This window comes from Notolepis coatsorum (genome assembly GCF_963971535.1).
Source record: "Notolepis coatsorum genome assembly, chromosome: 18".
Classification (NCBI taxonomy): Eukaryota; Metazoa; Chordata; class Actinopteri; order Aulopiformes; family Paralepididae; genus Notolepis; species Notolepis coatsorum.
Window position 1 is genome coordinate 25,557,544 of NC_140182.1, and position 15,801 is coordinate 25,573,344.

General features: G+C 43.1%; 1 protein-coding gene across 1 annotated transcript in view; it reads left to right on the forward strand.

Annotated features, from left to right (window-relative positions):
* Nucleotides 1-15,801, forward strand: part of cry2 (cryptochrome circadian regulator 2) — a 71,131-nt gene that overhangs the window by 37,387 nt on the left and 17,943 nt on the right. The window contains exons 6-10 of the mRNA XM_084335456.1: nt 2,192-2,332; nt 4,741-4,866; nt 8,614-8,799; nt 10,508-10,659; nt 13,734-13,936. Coding sequence (XP_084191582.1) covers nt 2,192-2,332; nt 4,741-4,866; nt 8,614-8,799; nt 10,508-10,659; nt 13,734-13,936 — 808 coding nt within the window. The remainder of the gene's footprint in view (nt 1-2,191; nt 2,333-4,740; nt 4,867-8,613; nt 8,800-10,507; nt 10,660-13,733; nt 13,937-15,801) is intronic.

Consider the following 15,801-nt stretch of genomic DNA (forward strand, 5'->3'; position numbering starts at 1 on the left):
CTTCAGCTCGGCTACAAATGATGACACCGACTGTCCTTGCTGTCTCGTTTTTGAATGAAACTTAAAACGCTCCACAATGGCACTGGGTTTAGGTGTGAAGTGATCACTCAAGTTTCAATAGCCCTGTCAAGTCAGAATCTCCTGGCTTACCCGGCAGACACAAATCGTGCAGCATAGCGTAGACTTTTCCTCCACATGCACTCAGGAATATGGCTCGCTTTTGTCCTGCATCTGTGATCTTGTTAGCCACAAAATAGAAAAAGCAATACAGGTACAATGCAACACACAGCTGTTACTCATTATACTACCTAAGTAGGTGTGTCTCATAGGACACTGCAGGTGAAGGTCTGACTGCCTGAATGAAAAGTAACCCAGTGAACCCACATTATAACAATCATCATGCAACATAAAACAATTGCAGGAACGGTTTGGGAGAGGAAGGGGTTTTAGGTTGCGTGTTGTGAGTTCCAAAAAAATTTACTTAAAGTTTAAAGCTCAATATATCAAAATGTGGCACTTTATAGTGAACAGGAGGTCTATTTGTATTAAAAACAATAGATTGTTTTTCATTTAAATGTCTGGAAGAGCTAAATAATTTTTTTTCAAATTATATTTTCGTTACCTTTTTTGAGTTGATCTAAATGTTACTGATTGTGTTAAATGGGCTTATGATATCGTCTCATATTGATTGCAGGCACCTGCATCGTATCGTGGCAGATATTGGCAAATATCGTATCGTTGTCCAAAGAATCGATATCGTATCGTATCGTGATGAAACTGGTGATTCCCACCCCTTGTAAAGTCCATACACCCAACACCAAATCCCATAATTCCTTACACGTAACGTGTCTGGCTGTGTGACGTCAACTTGTCAGCATGAAAATGACAGCCAAACAGGGCACTGCAACTAAATAACACAAATACAATAGGCACATTTGTGACTGTTACAAATATAACACGTTTTATACTTGTGCTACAAGATTTTGGCCTGTGCTACAAAACTATCAACCTCTGTAGCACCAGTGCTATGTGCAAAAAAAGTTAACATACAGCCCTGCAGGTGTGTGTTTTTGCAACGTATGCCACAGGAAATTACAGTATGGCAGTAATGGGAAAAGGGTGCTAGCTCGCCATCAATCAGAAGCTAGCCACAAGACTTGCATTCACCCACTCCAGCACACAGCCTCCCTGCCTGGCGCGACAACCACAACAGTAGGGTCACAGTCAGGACAGTAGGCTACAACACAGTGGTCTGTAGTCACAGTCAGGACAGTAGACTACAACACAGTGGTCTGTAGTCACATAAGGACAGTAGACGCTACAACACTGTTGTCTATAGTCCAAAGACTAGAAGAACCTCTGGATGCAGAAGACTTGTGGATTAAGTACAAGACACATACATTTGAAATCTATATTTTATGTTATGCGTGCATAAAACCCAGAATTACAGTAGGAGTTTTCTGTATATAAGCTGCACTTTTTTTGTTGTAAAATTACATTATGCATTATTAAAGCACTGTTTCCCTTGTTTAGTTCCTTGTTCAAGTCATACGCTTGTTCAGTTGTCACAATGTACTGTAAATAAAAACGTGCACTGAAAAGTTACAGTATGTAGATTTATCAGTCAACCCTTGCAAAGTATCAGTTTTATTTAATGAATTGAAAACAGCATTGATATTACGTAAAAGCAAACTGGCAATAGAAAAGATGTTCAAAATAATCTGATTCCCTTAAAACGCTAACGCTATTAAAAAATATATACAGTGGAGGTTAAAATAAGAATATGACTTGGCCTGAAAAAAAGTTCAGTCAGGAGATTATTTGTTTTGCTTTAATCCCTGCTAAACACAGAAAGGTAACTAAACACAGAAAGATAACTAAGAGACAGAAAGGTAAGTTACTAGATACTACTTGTATTACTACTACTTAATACCAAAAAGAGCATTTAAAGCATTTAACTTTTATTTTTGTATTATTATCATCGTAATTTTTACATTTAGTATTTGTGGAGGAACATATCTCTCTCTCTCTCTATCTCTCCCTCCCTCCCTCCCTCCCCCCCTCTTCTCTCTCTCCCTCCCCTCTCTCTCTCTCTCTCTCTCCCTCTCTCCCTCCCCCCCTTCTCTCTCTCTCCCCCCCCCCTCTCTCTCTCTCCCCCCCCCCCCCCCCCCCCCTCTCTCTCTCTCTCTAGGTGTGGGTGGCTAACCTGGAACACCCCCGGGTTACCGTGTGCTCCCTGTTCGCCAGTCCCACCGGTCTGAGCCCATACCTCCGCTTTGGCTGTCTGTCCTGCAGGGTCTTCTACTACAACCTCCGAGAGCTGTACATGAAGGTATGTGTATATAACAGAGACAGCTGTACATGAAGGTATGTTTATATAACGGAGAGCTGTACATGAAGGTATGTTTATATAACAGAGACAGCTGTACATGAAGGTATGTTTATATAACGGAGAGTTGTACATGAAGGTATGTTTATATAACAGAGACAGCTGTACATGAAGGTATGTTTATATAACAGAGAACTGTACATGAAGGTATGTTTATATAATGGAGAGCTGTACATGAAGGTATGTTTATATAACGGAGACAGCTGTACATGAAGGTATGTTCATATAACACAGAGCTGTACATGAAGGTATGTTTATATTAGTGTTGTCAATCGATTAAAATATTTAACTCGATTAATTGCATGATTGTCCATAATGAACTCAATGCAAATTAATCGCATTATTTTATAATAAAAAAAAACGCACGATTTATCGCTTGAATGCCAGCCTTTTGAGACTGATTTTCCGATATTTCATGATTTTCGCGGAGCTATTTCTATATTCTATATTATGGCTATGTGTCTAATACGCCCGTCGCTTATCAATGACTTGCTTGCAGTCAACATGTACGAAACGGATTGTTTTTTCATCGGTACATTTCCGTTTTATACCGTTTTGAAAAACTGACGTTTTTGGAAATTTCTAGAAAAAAATTATGATTCCGTGATAATAGCTCTTTAGTGGAATACACACAACACGTTGTCATTTTCCGGCTGATTTATGAATCGTTTTAAAATAAATGCTAGATTATCGATAGTATATGTGTACTTATGCACGCTAGAGAAGCGGGCTGAAAAATCGATTATCTATGACCTGGTCAGCACTAACGTCATATACACACATACACACACACGTTGTGATCCGCTGTGAAAAAAACATCTGATTACCCCAAAACTGGTAAAATAGATTCCTTACCTCACATCAGATGTTCTGCAAAAAGATTATTCCAATTCCTGATATATCGATATATCAAATATCGATCGCGTTTATTGATCCAACGTTATGTACTCGAAACACATATTTCACGCTGCTCTGAGGGTCCACAATGAATGCAATCGTCTCTGGTTACATGCCTGAGAAGTAAAATGTGGATTCCGGGTTTTTTCCCCCCATGCATTTCCATTGAGTCCAATCCAATGGGTGCATTACCATCCGGGAGACAATAGGGGGCGGTATTTGCCCTATTCGAGCTCATAGACAGTCCCAATGATAACGTGAGGCTGGATTGATGAAAAATAAATGGATATCGCTAATAAAAGCAATAACGATTAAATAACGAGATTTCTCGTCGTTGGCACTCAACGCATGGCGGCGAACAACGAGATTTCTCGTTGTTGGCACTCAAAGTGTTAAAGGGATCTTTTGCAAGTTCCAAGTTGTAATACTCTTATCAACATGCGAGTCAACAAATGCTTGCTTTATGCAGCCATTTAACACAAAAGGATGACCCTCATGCATTGCAAATTTGCATCAAATTCAAAACAGAGTGATGCATAAAATAACTTAAAAGAAAATAATAATTTAAAACAATGAATAAAGTGTGCATGAAATAATAGGGGAAAGAAAACGTTAGGAACTTGTTACATTCACCCACACAAGGGCTGAGTAATCACACACCCCCCCCCCTCTCTCTCTCACACACACTCTCCCAGCTCTCTTTCTCTCTTGCCCCTTCCTCATCTCTCTCACCCCCCTCTCTCTCTATATCTCACACACACACACACACACACACACACACACACACACACACACACACACACACACACACACACACTTCAGAAACAAACATAGTATCAATGAGAGCATCAATAATACACCTGAAACTTTTTTTTATTAAAAGTTAATTGTGAGTTAAAAAAAAATAGTGGCGTTAATAGAATCGGGCGATAACGCGTTAATACCGCGTTAACTTTGACAGCCTTAGTTTATATAACAGAGAGCTGTACATGAAGGTATGTTTATATAACAGATAGCTGTACATAAAGGTATGTTTATATAACAGAGAGCTGTACATGAAGGCTCATATACATATAACACATGTATTGTGTTTCATGGTGTTTCCTTCTTAAACACCCTTGACTGTTAACCCTTTCACTGCCACACTACAGAAGGTTACCCCTTTACTATTACCATCGGTAGTGTGATAGTAAAGGGTTAACCTTCTGTAGTGTGGCAGTGAAAGGATTAACCGGCTGTTGTGTGGCAGTGAAAGGGTTAACCTCCTGTGTATTGTCGCAGTGAAAGGGTTAACCGTTTGGTAGTGCGGTAGTGAAAGGGTTAAATGCATTCCATCTACACATTGTTAAGCAACCTCTCACCACTTTTCACTACATGGGTAATAGCAATACTACTGTATGACTTTCAGACGCTTTCATCGTCTTTCCATCCCTTTCTCTCTTTCTCTCTGTTAGCTGAGGAAGCGTGGCAGTCCTCCGTTGTCTCTGTTCGGTCAGCTGTTATGGAGGGAGTTCTTCTACACAGCAGCCACAAACAACCCCAACTTCGACCGCATGGAGGGAAACCCCATCTGTGTCCAGGTGACTACAGCACTATAAACAACTCCAGACAACTCGTGATAACTCCAGACAAATCCAGATAACTCCCGATAACTCCTGATAACTCCATATAGCTTCAGATAACTCCAGATAACTCCATATAGCTTCAGATAACTCCAGATAACACCATATAGCTTCAGATAACTACAGACAACTCCAGATAGCTTCAGATAACTCCAGATAGCTCCAGACAACTGCAGATAAGTCCAGATAGCTTCAGATAGCTTCAGATAACTACAGATAGCTTCAGATAACTCCAGATACTGTAGCTTCAGACAACTGCAGATAACTCCAGATAGCTTCAGATAGCTTCAGACAACTCCAGGTAACTCCAGATAGCTTCAGATAACTCCAGATAGCTTCAGATAACTCCAGATAACTGAAGATACCTGCAGATAGCTTCAGATAACTCCAGGTAACTGAAGATACCTCCAGATAGCTCCAGATAGCTTCAGATAACTCCAGGTAGCTCCAGATAACTACAGGTAGCTCCAGATAACTCCAGATAGCTTCAGATAACTACAGGTAGCTCCAGATAACTCCAGGTAGCTCCATATAACTACAGGTAGCTCCAGATAACTCCAGATAGCTTCAGGTAACTACAGGTAGCTTCAGATAACTCCAGATAGCTTCAGATAACTACAGATAGCTTCAGATAACTACAGGTAGCTTCAGATAGCTTCAGATAACTACAGGTAGCTCCAGATAACTCCAGGTAGCTCCAGATAACTACAGGTAGCTTCAGATAGCTTCAGATAACTACAGGTAGCTCCAAATAATTACAGGTAGCTTCAGATAGCTTCAGATAACTACAGGTAGCTCCAGATAACTCCAGATAGCTTCAGATAACTACAGGTAGCTCCAGATAGCTTCAAATAACTCCAGATAACTCCAGATAACTCCAGATAGCTTCAGATAACTCCAGATAACTACAGGTAGCTCCAGATAACTACAGGTAGCTTCAGATAGCTTCAGATAACTACACGTAGCTCCAGATAACTCCAGATAGCTTCAGATAACTCCAGATAACTACAGGTAGCTCCAGATAACTACAGGTAGCTTCAGATAGCTTCAGATAACTACAGGTAGCTCCAGATAACTACAGGTAGCTCCAGATAACTCCAGATAGCTTCAGATAACTCCAGATAACTACAGGTAGCTCCAGATGACTCCAGATAGCTCCAGATAACTCCAGATAGCTTCAGATAACTACAGGTAGCTTCAGATAACTCCAGATAGCTTCAGATAACTGAAGATAGCTCCAGATAGCTTCAGATAACTCCAGATAACTGAAGATAACTCCAGATAGCTTCAGATAACTCCAGATAGCTTCAGATAACTCCAAATAGCTTCAGATAACTACAGGTAGCTTCAGATAACTACAGGTAGCTTCAGATAACTACTACTCAGATAATTACAGATAGCTTGACCGACCTTTCCATCACGGTCGAGAATGCAGCTGTGACCGCGTCCCCGACCGCCAAGAACCTTGGTGTTGTCCTCGACAACCAGTTGAACTTCTCTGCTCACATCGCAGCTACAACCAGAACCTGCAGATTCCTCCTGAGCAACGTCAGAAGGATCCGCCCCTTCCTGACAAAAGAAGCAAGCCAACTCCTCATCCAATCAACAGTCATCTCCCGCCTCGACTACTGCAACGCACTGCTTGCTGGCCTCCCGGCCACTGCCACCAAGCCTCTTCAACTCATTCAGAATGCAGCGGCCCGCCTGATCTCAAACCTAGGCTCCCCATTGCTGCACGAATCCGCTTCCAGGCCCTCGATCTGGCATACCGTGCGGCAAAGGGAACCGCTCCCGCCTACCTCCGGTCAATGGTCTCTAACTACACACCCTCAAGACCCCTACGCTCTGCATCTTCTGGCCGCCTCAGACCTACTCCTATCCGAGCTCCGGGAGGGTCATCAAAGAGAAGTCGCCTATTCTCAGTCCTTGCCCCACAATGGTGGAATGAACTACCCACCCCAGTTAGGACAGCCGAAACCCGTCCAATCTTTCGCCGTTGACTAAAGACGCACTTCTTCAACCATTATCTGACATTTAAAAAAAAATAATAATAATCTAACCCTAACTAACCTTACTGTCATGCACTTGTCCTAATAAACGAACCTACACTGTAGCACTCAACACTTTAATGAACATTGTTACTCAGCTGATAGAGCTGTGCCCTTCCTGATGACTTGTTGTACAGAACTTGTAAGTCGCTTTGGATAAAAGCGTCAGCTAAATGACTAAATGTAAATGTAGATGATTACAGGTAGCTCCAGATAACTACAGATAGCTTCAGATAACTACAGATAGCTTCAGATGACTACAGATAGCTTCAGATAACTACAGATAGCTTCAGATGACTGCAGTTAACTCCCATCTTAACTAAACCTTTTCTCCAAGTCACTCCAGCTTAACACTTTGATCGCCGGGGTTAAATTCATAATTTACCATCCCTCGCCAGCCCTATTTAACATGGAGAAGTTCCCCTTCTTTGCAGGGCTATAACTTTTTAAATTGTATTGCTAAATTGACATTACTATGGCCCATTCAACGTCCTATATCTATTGTTCAGGGTGTAGCAACGTTATACTTTTTCATTCACATATTCATACTAAAATACGGTCTAAAGTATAAGTATGTTTTTATCGTTTTCTGCAGCTTTCTCCAGAACTTGATTTATAGCCCTAAATGCATTATATTGATGATCAAATACAGTTTGGTAGGAATCTGTGGACGTGCTTCTAGGAGTTACTACGTATGATCTGATGTTGACCGGATGGGGGGCGGGTCGTTTATAATTCCGTGGGCAACGTTATATCATTCATCTAGTGTGGGTGATATGATCATTAGAGCAGTTAGTAGCGAAGACATTAAAAAATAACGCTGAAACTCACCGTAGCTTCCTCGCGGCGTTGGGAGATGAGCGTGGAACAGACATTTTTCTATTATGGGATGTCGAAATATCCGATCCATTTCCAGGTTGTATAATAGTATATACGTCCAAATCATGTTGTTTATCGAGTTATTGGTAACCGATCGACATCCATTGTGTCAAGATGGAATCCTGCTAATGATAGCGAGTGCCCGGACAAAATATGGGTGAGCACCACTTCATCCGCATCACTTCCTGTTTGGGCGAGCGGCCGATCGGCCACCAGATGGCGCTCTTGAACCGTTGGAGAATTGAGAGGGGCTCACCAGTACATATGTCTCCGGGGGAGAAATATGATTTCGATCACAGATTTTTGAAATATTGATATCAAAGACGCTGTCCAGCGTCTTCGGCAGAATAAGCATGGCGGGGAAAGACGCTGAACAGCGTCTTCGGCTATTAAAGTGTTAAAGGAACACTCAAAAATGATAATTTCAATTACTCACCCTCTGACTTTCTCTCACACATGCCTCCACGGTGAGCGTAGAATTCAGAGATTCTGAGATTAAGTTTAACAACAAGCAAAACAATCTCAAAACATCCCTTTAAAAACGTGTGCAGTATAATCCAAGTCTAATTTATCCAGTTGTGCATTTTCACAAAAAAACATGTCAACAAAAGTTCACTCGCACAGAAACGGGATGTAGAAGGCACCATCTCCTTGTGAGTTTTCCCTCGAGGCCGACTTCACTTCATCCATGTGCTCTAGTGTCTCGTCTACTACTGTTATCGCTGCAGATGGCGACCGACGCATGTATCTCATCGCGTGCCTTGTTACCGTCCACCAGATCCCGTGGGACCAGAACGCGGAGGCGCTGGCCAAGTGGGCGGAGGGCCGGACGGGCTTCCCCTGGATAGACGCCATCATGACCCAGTTACGCCAAGAGGGCTGGATCCATCACCTGGCCCGACACGCCGTGGCCTGCTTCTTAACCAGGGGAGACCTGTGGATCAGCTGGGAGAGCGGCATGAAGGTAAGGCCTGCTTCTTAACCAGGGGAGACCTGTGGATCAGCTTGGCGAGTGGCATGAAGGTAAGGATGGGTGGCCTGCTTCTTAACCAGGGGAGACCTGTGGATCAGATGGGAGAGCGGCATGAAGGTAAGGCCTGCTTCTTAATCAGGGGTGACCTGTGGATCAGCTGGGAGAGCGGCATGAAGGTAAGGCCTGCTTCTTAATCAGGGGAGATCTGTGGATCAGCTGGGAGAGCGGCATGAAGGTAAGGCCTGCTTCTTAATCAGGGGAGATCTGTGGATCAGCTGGGAGAGCGGCATGAAGGTAAGGCCTGCTTCTTAATCAGGGGAGATCTGTGGATCAGCTGGGAGAGCTGCATGAAGGTAAGGATGGGTGGCCTGCTTCTTAACCAGGGGAGACCTGTGGATCAGCTGGGAGAGCGGCATGAAGGTAAGGCCTGCTTCTTAATCAGGGGTGACCTGTGGATCAGCTGGGAGAGCGGCATGAAGGTAAGGCCTGCTTCTTAATCAGGGGGGACCTGTGGATCAGCTGGGAGAGCGGCATGAAGGTAAGGATGGGTGGCCTGCTTCTTAACCAGGGGAGACCTGTGGATCAGCTGGGAGAGCGGCATGAAGGTAAGGATGGGTGGCCTGCTTCTTAATCAGGGGTGACCTGTGGATCAGCTGGGAGAGCGGCATGAAGGTAAGGCCTGCTTCTTAATCAGGGGAGACCTGTGGATCAGCTGGGAGAGCTGCATGAAGGTAAGGACTGCTTCTTAACCAGGGGGGACCTGTGGATCAGCTGGGAGAGCGGCATGAAGGTAAGGATGGGTGGCCTGCTTCTTAACCAGGGGGGACCTGTGGATAATTCAAATCAACCATTCGCATTGAAAGTTTTGTTGTCAGAATCAAGAAATTATATATTTTTTATTTAAAGTAACTAATTGTTGGAAATTTGTTGCCATAAATATTGGATCAGATTTCTTTTCTATAAAAAAAACGCATTTAAAAATTAATTGTATCCTTTTAAATGCCAGTTTAAAATGAAAAATAGTGCTTGGAAAAGTACTTGAAAGACTTTGAAGTTCATTTTGCAATGTCTGTGGGAATCCTGAGGTAAGGATGGCTGGATCTTTAGAAGACGTTTATTCAGAGTATACTCTGGCCTTCCGTGTTGGGGAGAGCACGTGGGGAACGGCAGCTTAATGGGGCTCTGTTGTGCAGTATTACTCAAATGACTGACCGCCCGGTACCACTTAGAATTAGCTCACAAAATCCTAGCAGATCCATTGCATCCGGTCTGACGGTACCTCATGGTCAGGATTCCTACATCTGTGTACAGTATGTGTGCTTGTTTCTATGCTGCATATTTTCAAATCCAAATTGTACCCTTTAGGTGGATGGTTCTGTGGTCCATAGGTTGAACCAGAATACTTACATTACAGCCTTTCAGATAAACCAAATGTATGCAACTACGACTCCAAGACTGGTTAGGGACCACCGCATGCAGTAATAGGTAGAAATAAAATATAATGAAACATTTATTAAAGGAGACATATTTTAGTCCTTTTCAACAAGTGAATATAAGTCTTTGAGGTCACACAAACATGTCTTTATTTTAGCTGGGGGAAAAATGCATTCTAGTATCAGCCTCCATACCCCTCTGTAATGAGCAAGCTGCTTTTATCGTACAAATACAGTAGTGCCTCATCTCTGACGTGTGCCTGCAGGTGTTCGAGGAGCTGCTCCTGGACGCTGACTGGTCGGTGAACGCCGGCAGCTGGATGTGGTTGTCCTGCAGCGCCTTCTTTCAGCAGTTCTTCCACTGCTACTGCCCCGTGGGCTTCGGCCGACGCACCGACCCCACCGGAGACTACATCAGGTGGGCCAGTAGGAGGTACCCTCCCCTCCCTCTCTGATCCACATAGGGTTAATGTAGGACGGATTCAGTCACAGACTCATACCCCCCCGACACTCGACTAACCGCCTCGGCCAGTCCTTATACCAGCGGCCATCAGGCTCCACAACAGTGGGCAGGGACTGCTGCCAGACATCCAACTACTAGGATTTGTTTTGGCAGTCTGAGAGTTGTATGTTGAGTTGTTTTTTTGTGGAGGACATCTTCAGTTTTGCAGGATTTTTGGAGAAAGCATGGCACTTGAGACAAAACACACTATATCCTATATAATTGTATTTGAATTCCTCTTGTTTCTTTGTTTACATACATTGCGTACAGCTTGTGTTATATTACATTTTCTTGTATTTTCTTGTATTTTCTTTTTCTTGTGGCCATCTTGGTCTATATGTCATTTGTCAAGTAATTGGTTAAGTATATTATTAGTATTACACTTATTGTTATGTGTCTTGTAAGCCCACATGGGCTGGGCATACACCTGTACTGTATGTAAGACAGGAAAATAAAAAACATCAAATCAAATCAAATCACTAGGAACTTATTAGCCGACTCCCACCTAAAAGGACAATATACTACCTTATGCATACCGCACCTTATGTGAATACTGTATACATTTACATTTAGTCATTTAGCTGACGCTTTTATCCAGAGCGACTTACAAGTTCTGTACGACAAGTCATCAGGAAGGGCACAACTCTATCAGCTGAGTAACGATGTTCATCAAAGTGTTGAGTGCTACAGTGTAGGTTAGTTTATTAGGACAAGTGCATGACAGTAAGGTTAGTTAGGGTTAGATTTTCTTTTTCTTTTTCTTTCTTTTATTTCAGATAATGGCTGTATACTTCATCAGATCATATATTTAGCATTTTTAGATTATATATTAGAGTATTGGGTTATTAGATTATATATTGTAACTATTTATTGTAGGGCAAATATAACTGAGATGGCATATACCCTCATCTCGCACCTTGTTGCCCATATGCACATGTCCAGAGTTAATTATATTGATTTGTTATATTGTTTACACTGCTTTTTTATTCTATTTTATTTGTACATGTACCCCCCCCCCCCCCCCATGCTGCTATGATGCCTGCATTTCCCCAAGGGGATCAATAAAGGAATATCTTATCTTATATTATCTTAGGTATGTGTATAAATGTATTTGGTAATGAAGAGATTCAAACGATCCTAACCGCCTGGGTTCTGGGACCACATTCTCTCACTGAGCAATGTATCTTTTGGTAGCTGTCCTGATGTGAAGAGAATTTGACCAAACATTACCAAAATAGTTCTAAAAACATTTAGCCTATCCAACCTTTACCCGTGAAGGAAGCAGCCTGAAAGCGGTCTCCCTGGTTCCCTGGTCATAGAGTGACACCTAGAGGTGGCTCAGACGAATGACACCAGAGCACAGCGTGGCAGACCCACTCAGCCTGGTCATAGAGTGACACCTAGAGGTGGCTCAGAGGAATGACACCACAGCACAGCGAGGCAGACCCACTCAAGGTGGCCTCACAAGCACAGTGTCTGAGGAAGTCGCTGGGCCACAGTCTTCTCCACTATAAAGTAACCACTCAAATCAGGACATTTTGAAGGCATTTCTTCATACATCTCTCTATATACTTTCACACTAGAAGTAGTTAATATCTTGAGGATCTATCTGCAGGTCTATCTAGAAAAAGGGTCAAAGAGCAAGCTAGATATTATTTGGTCTCCAGGTGGATCAGAGGGTTCATGTAGGACTAATTCCAAGTATATGTATAAATGTATTTGGTAATGAAGAGATTCAAATGATCCTAACCTCTAACCTCTTGTCCCTAATCCTGAAGGCCTAACCTCTAACCTCTTGTCCCTAATCCTGAAGGCCTTCCGAAAGGATAAGGACTTTAAGTGCTGTTACCTACACTTCCAATGAAAGGAAATTCCACCACAAGTAACCTGTTAAGCTGTAGCCCTATTTTCAGAAATTTCGCCTAAAGGTACATGCCCAAGTAAATGGAAGATTGCTCCACTTCTACAAGGCCCATTTGCATGTTATTGGTATCTAGGAACATCTAGGGACCTGGGGGTATGTATTCCCAGTGTCAGAAATATTGTGTCTGTTACTAGGCTTGAGTAAATTGTGATGAAATAAAGGAGAATATACATTATGAATTTATTTTGCATCTTTGCCGGTGAATAACACCATGTTACAATTGTGCAGCTCATTCACCACCTTCTTGAGATTAAGTGTACAAGAAATCTAAGCAAATGAATAAAGGGAAGATGATTAAACAGAAGGATTTGTAGATACAGTAATAAATTATAATCCATTTTAATTATAAATTCATATTTGACCTTGAACTTTACCTTGACCTTATTATGGCCAAATACATCTATGGATAGGGAAAACGCTCCTCTTTCCAATGGCAGTGTTAAATCTGGATTTAGTCATTTCGTTGCGGTTTTACGATAAAATAGATATAATTAGCACATAGAGACTCTCTCTCTCTATGTGTCCAAAGACATCTCTGCTCAGAAACATCGCTAGTGGAAGGTGCTTTGGTAGAGCTGAATGTCATAATGATACAATTTTGAAGAACTACAGCAATGGGAGTTTCCTGATACCTCAGTCGTCTCTCAATCAGCTTCTCTCTCTCTCCATATCTCTCTCCCTCTCCCTCTCCCTCTCCCTCTCCCTCTCCCTCTCTCTCTCCCTCTCTCTCCCTCTCTCTCCCTCTCTCTCCCTCTCTCTCTCTCCCTCCCTCTCTCTCCCTCCCTCCCTCCCTCCCTCCCTCTCCCTCTCCCTCTCCTCTCTCTCTCTCTCTCTCTCTCTCTCTCTCTCTCTCTCTCTCTCTCTCTCTCTTCTCTCTCTCTCTTTATAAAACAGGAGGCTGGAGCATGCTCAGTAGTTTAGGACTCTATCTCTGGCCTGACGATATGTACAGAGCTGGAGCATGGGATCATTTTACTCTGTGGTAAAGCAACTTCTCTATAAATACAAAGGAAGATCCCGAGTATTGGAATTCCCCCTTTTTTAAATTGTCTCGTGTTCTGTTTAGGCGCTACGTCCCGATCCTGAAGGATTACCCCAACAGCTACATCTATGAGCCGTGGAACGCCCCGGTGTCGGTCCAGAAGGCTGCCCACTGTGTGGTGGGAGTCCACTACCCCAAACCCATGATCAGCCACGCGGAGGGGAGCAGGCTGAACATAGAGAGGATGAAGCAAGTCTACCAGCAGCTGTCGCACTACAGAGGACTCAGTGAGTTTATATCCATACTGCTATCTACTAGTACACTACAGAGGACTAAGCTAGTTCATATCCATACTGCTATCTACTAGTACACTACACAGAGGACTCGGCTAGTTCATATCCAAGTTTCAAGTTCAAGTTTCTTTATTAGTTGTCATACAGAAATACAGAATACTTTGCATGAAATGCTTCTTTCTGTTTTGCTCCTGAGAGTGTGCTAGATCAGTGGTTCCCAAACTGTGGTGCGCGCACCCCTTGTGGTGCGCGAGCGCCCTCTAGGTGGTGCGTGACATGAAAAGGCTAATGGTGGTAAATAATTTTTTATTATTATTTTTTTTTACAATCAAATTTCATAAAATCTTAGTCAAACCTTTAGTATTATGGATATTAAACATTCTGGCAGAGTACATGCATCCATGTTGTCGTGAACATTTTAATTAAATAAAGAAATTCCCTATCCATAGTCGCCGTGGGAAGAGATCAAATAAAAAATAAAATCTGTGCACGGAGACCAGCAACAATTTTTTCTAACAGAAACCCATTGGGGGGTGCGTCAGCTAGGTCGGGAGGTGACAGGGGGTGCACGGCCAAAAAAGTTTGGGAACCGCTGTGCTAGATAATAACAAGATAGTATAAAATAAGTAATATAAGTATAAAATAGAAAGTCAAGAAAGTCAAGTACGTAACAAGTGTAAACAACAAAAAATTTCAGTATACCTATATACAGTATGTACAGTATATACTGTGCAGGTACAGTACAGTGTAGAAATGGTGCGGTATAGCTTAGCTTGTGGTGCCATCTTGTGGTGGTGAGGTGCAATGAGGTGCAATAAGGAATGAGATTGATGTGCAATTCCTTACCAATAATATAAATATAAATTGTAAAGTGTGTTAGTGTCTAAAGTGATAAAGTGGGTGCTACAGTGTGTTGTTTATTTAAAGTGAGTGTGTGCGTGTGGATGTGTGTGCTGTGGGTGTATTGATGGTTTGTTATTGTTCATTGAGCATCCTGATGGCCTGGGGATAGAATCTCCTTCTGAGTCTCTCTGTGCTTGCCATGAGACTCCGGTATCGCTTGCCTGACCACAGCAGTTCAAAGAGGCAGTTGATGGTGATATTGCCAGTCAGGATGCTCTCTATTGTGCATTAGTAGAAGTTCTTGAGGATCTTCTGACTCACGTTGAACTTCCTTAAGCACCTAAGGAAGTAGAGGCGTTGCCGTGCCTTCTTGATTACACTGTCCATGTGTGTGGTCCATGTCAAGTCCTCAGATATGTGGACTCCGAGGTACTTAAAACTGTTCACTCTCTCAACCGGTGCCCCGTCGATGCTGAGGGGGCTGTAGTCCCTGACCCCCGACCTCCTAAAGTCCACAATCATCTCTTTTGTTTTGCTGACATTCAGGGAGAGGCTGTTCTCTTGACACCATCCCGCTAGAACCTTTACCTCTTCCAGGTAGGCCCTCTCGTCGTTTGCAGAGATCAGGCCCACCACTACTGTGTCGTCAGCAAATTTGATGATTGTGTTGTTGTTCCGCTGTGCCACACAGTCATGTGTGTACAGGGATTAGAGGAGGGGACTCAGAACACAGCCCTGGGGGGCCCCTATGTTGAGAGTGATGGATGAGGAGGTGCAGTTTCCTGCTCTCACCACCTGGGGTCTGCCCGTCAGGAAGTCAAAGACCCACTGGCAGAGGTCATAGTTCAAGCCCAGGTCCCTGAGCTTGGCTATGAGTTTGGAGGGGACTATGGTATTGAATGCTGAGCTGTAGTCGATGAATAGCATTGTCACATGGTTCCCCTGCCTCTTGTTCAGGTGTGATGCTGCTGTGTGCAGCACATGGGCTATGGCGTCCTCCGTGGACCTGTTGGGGC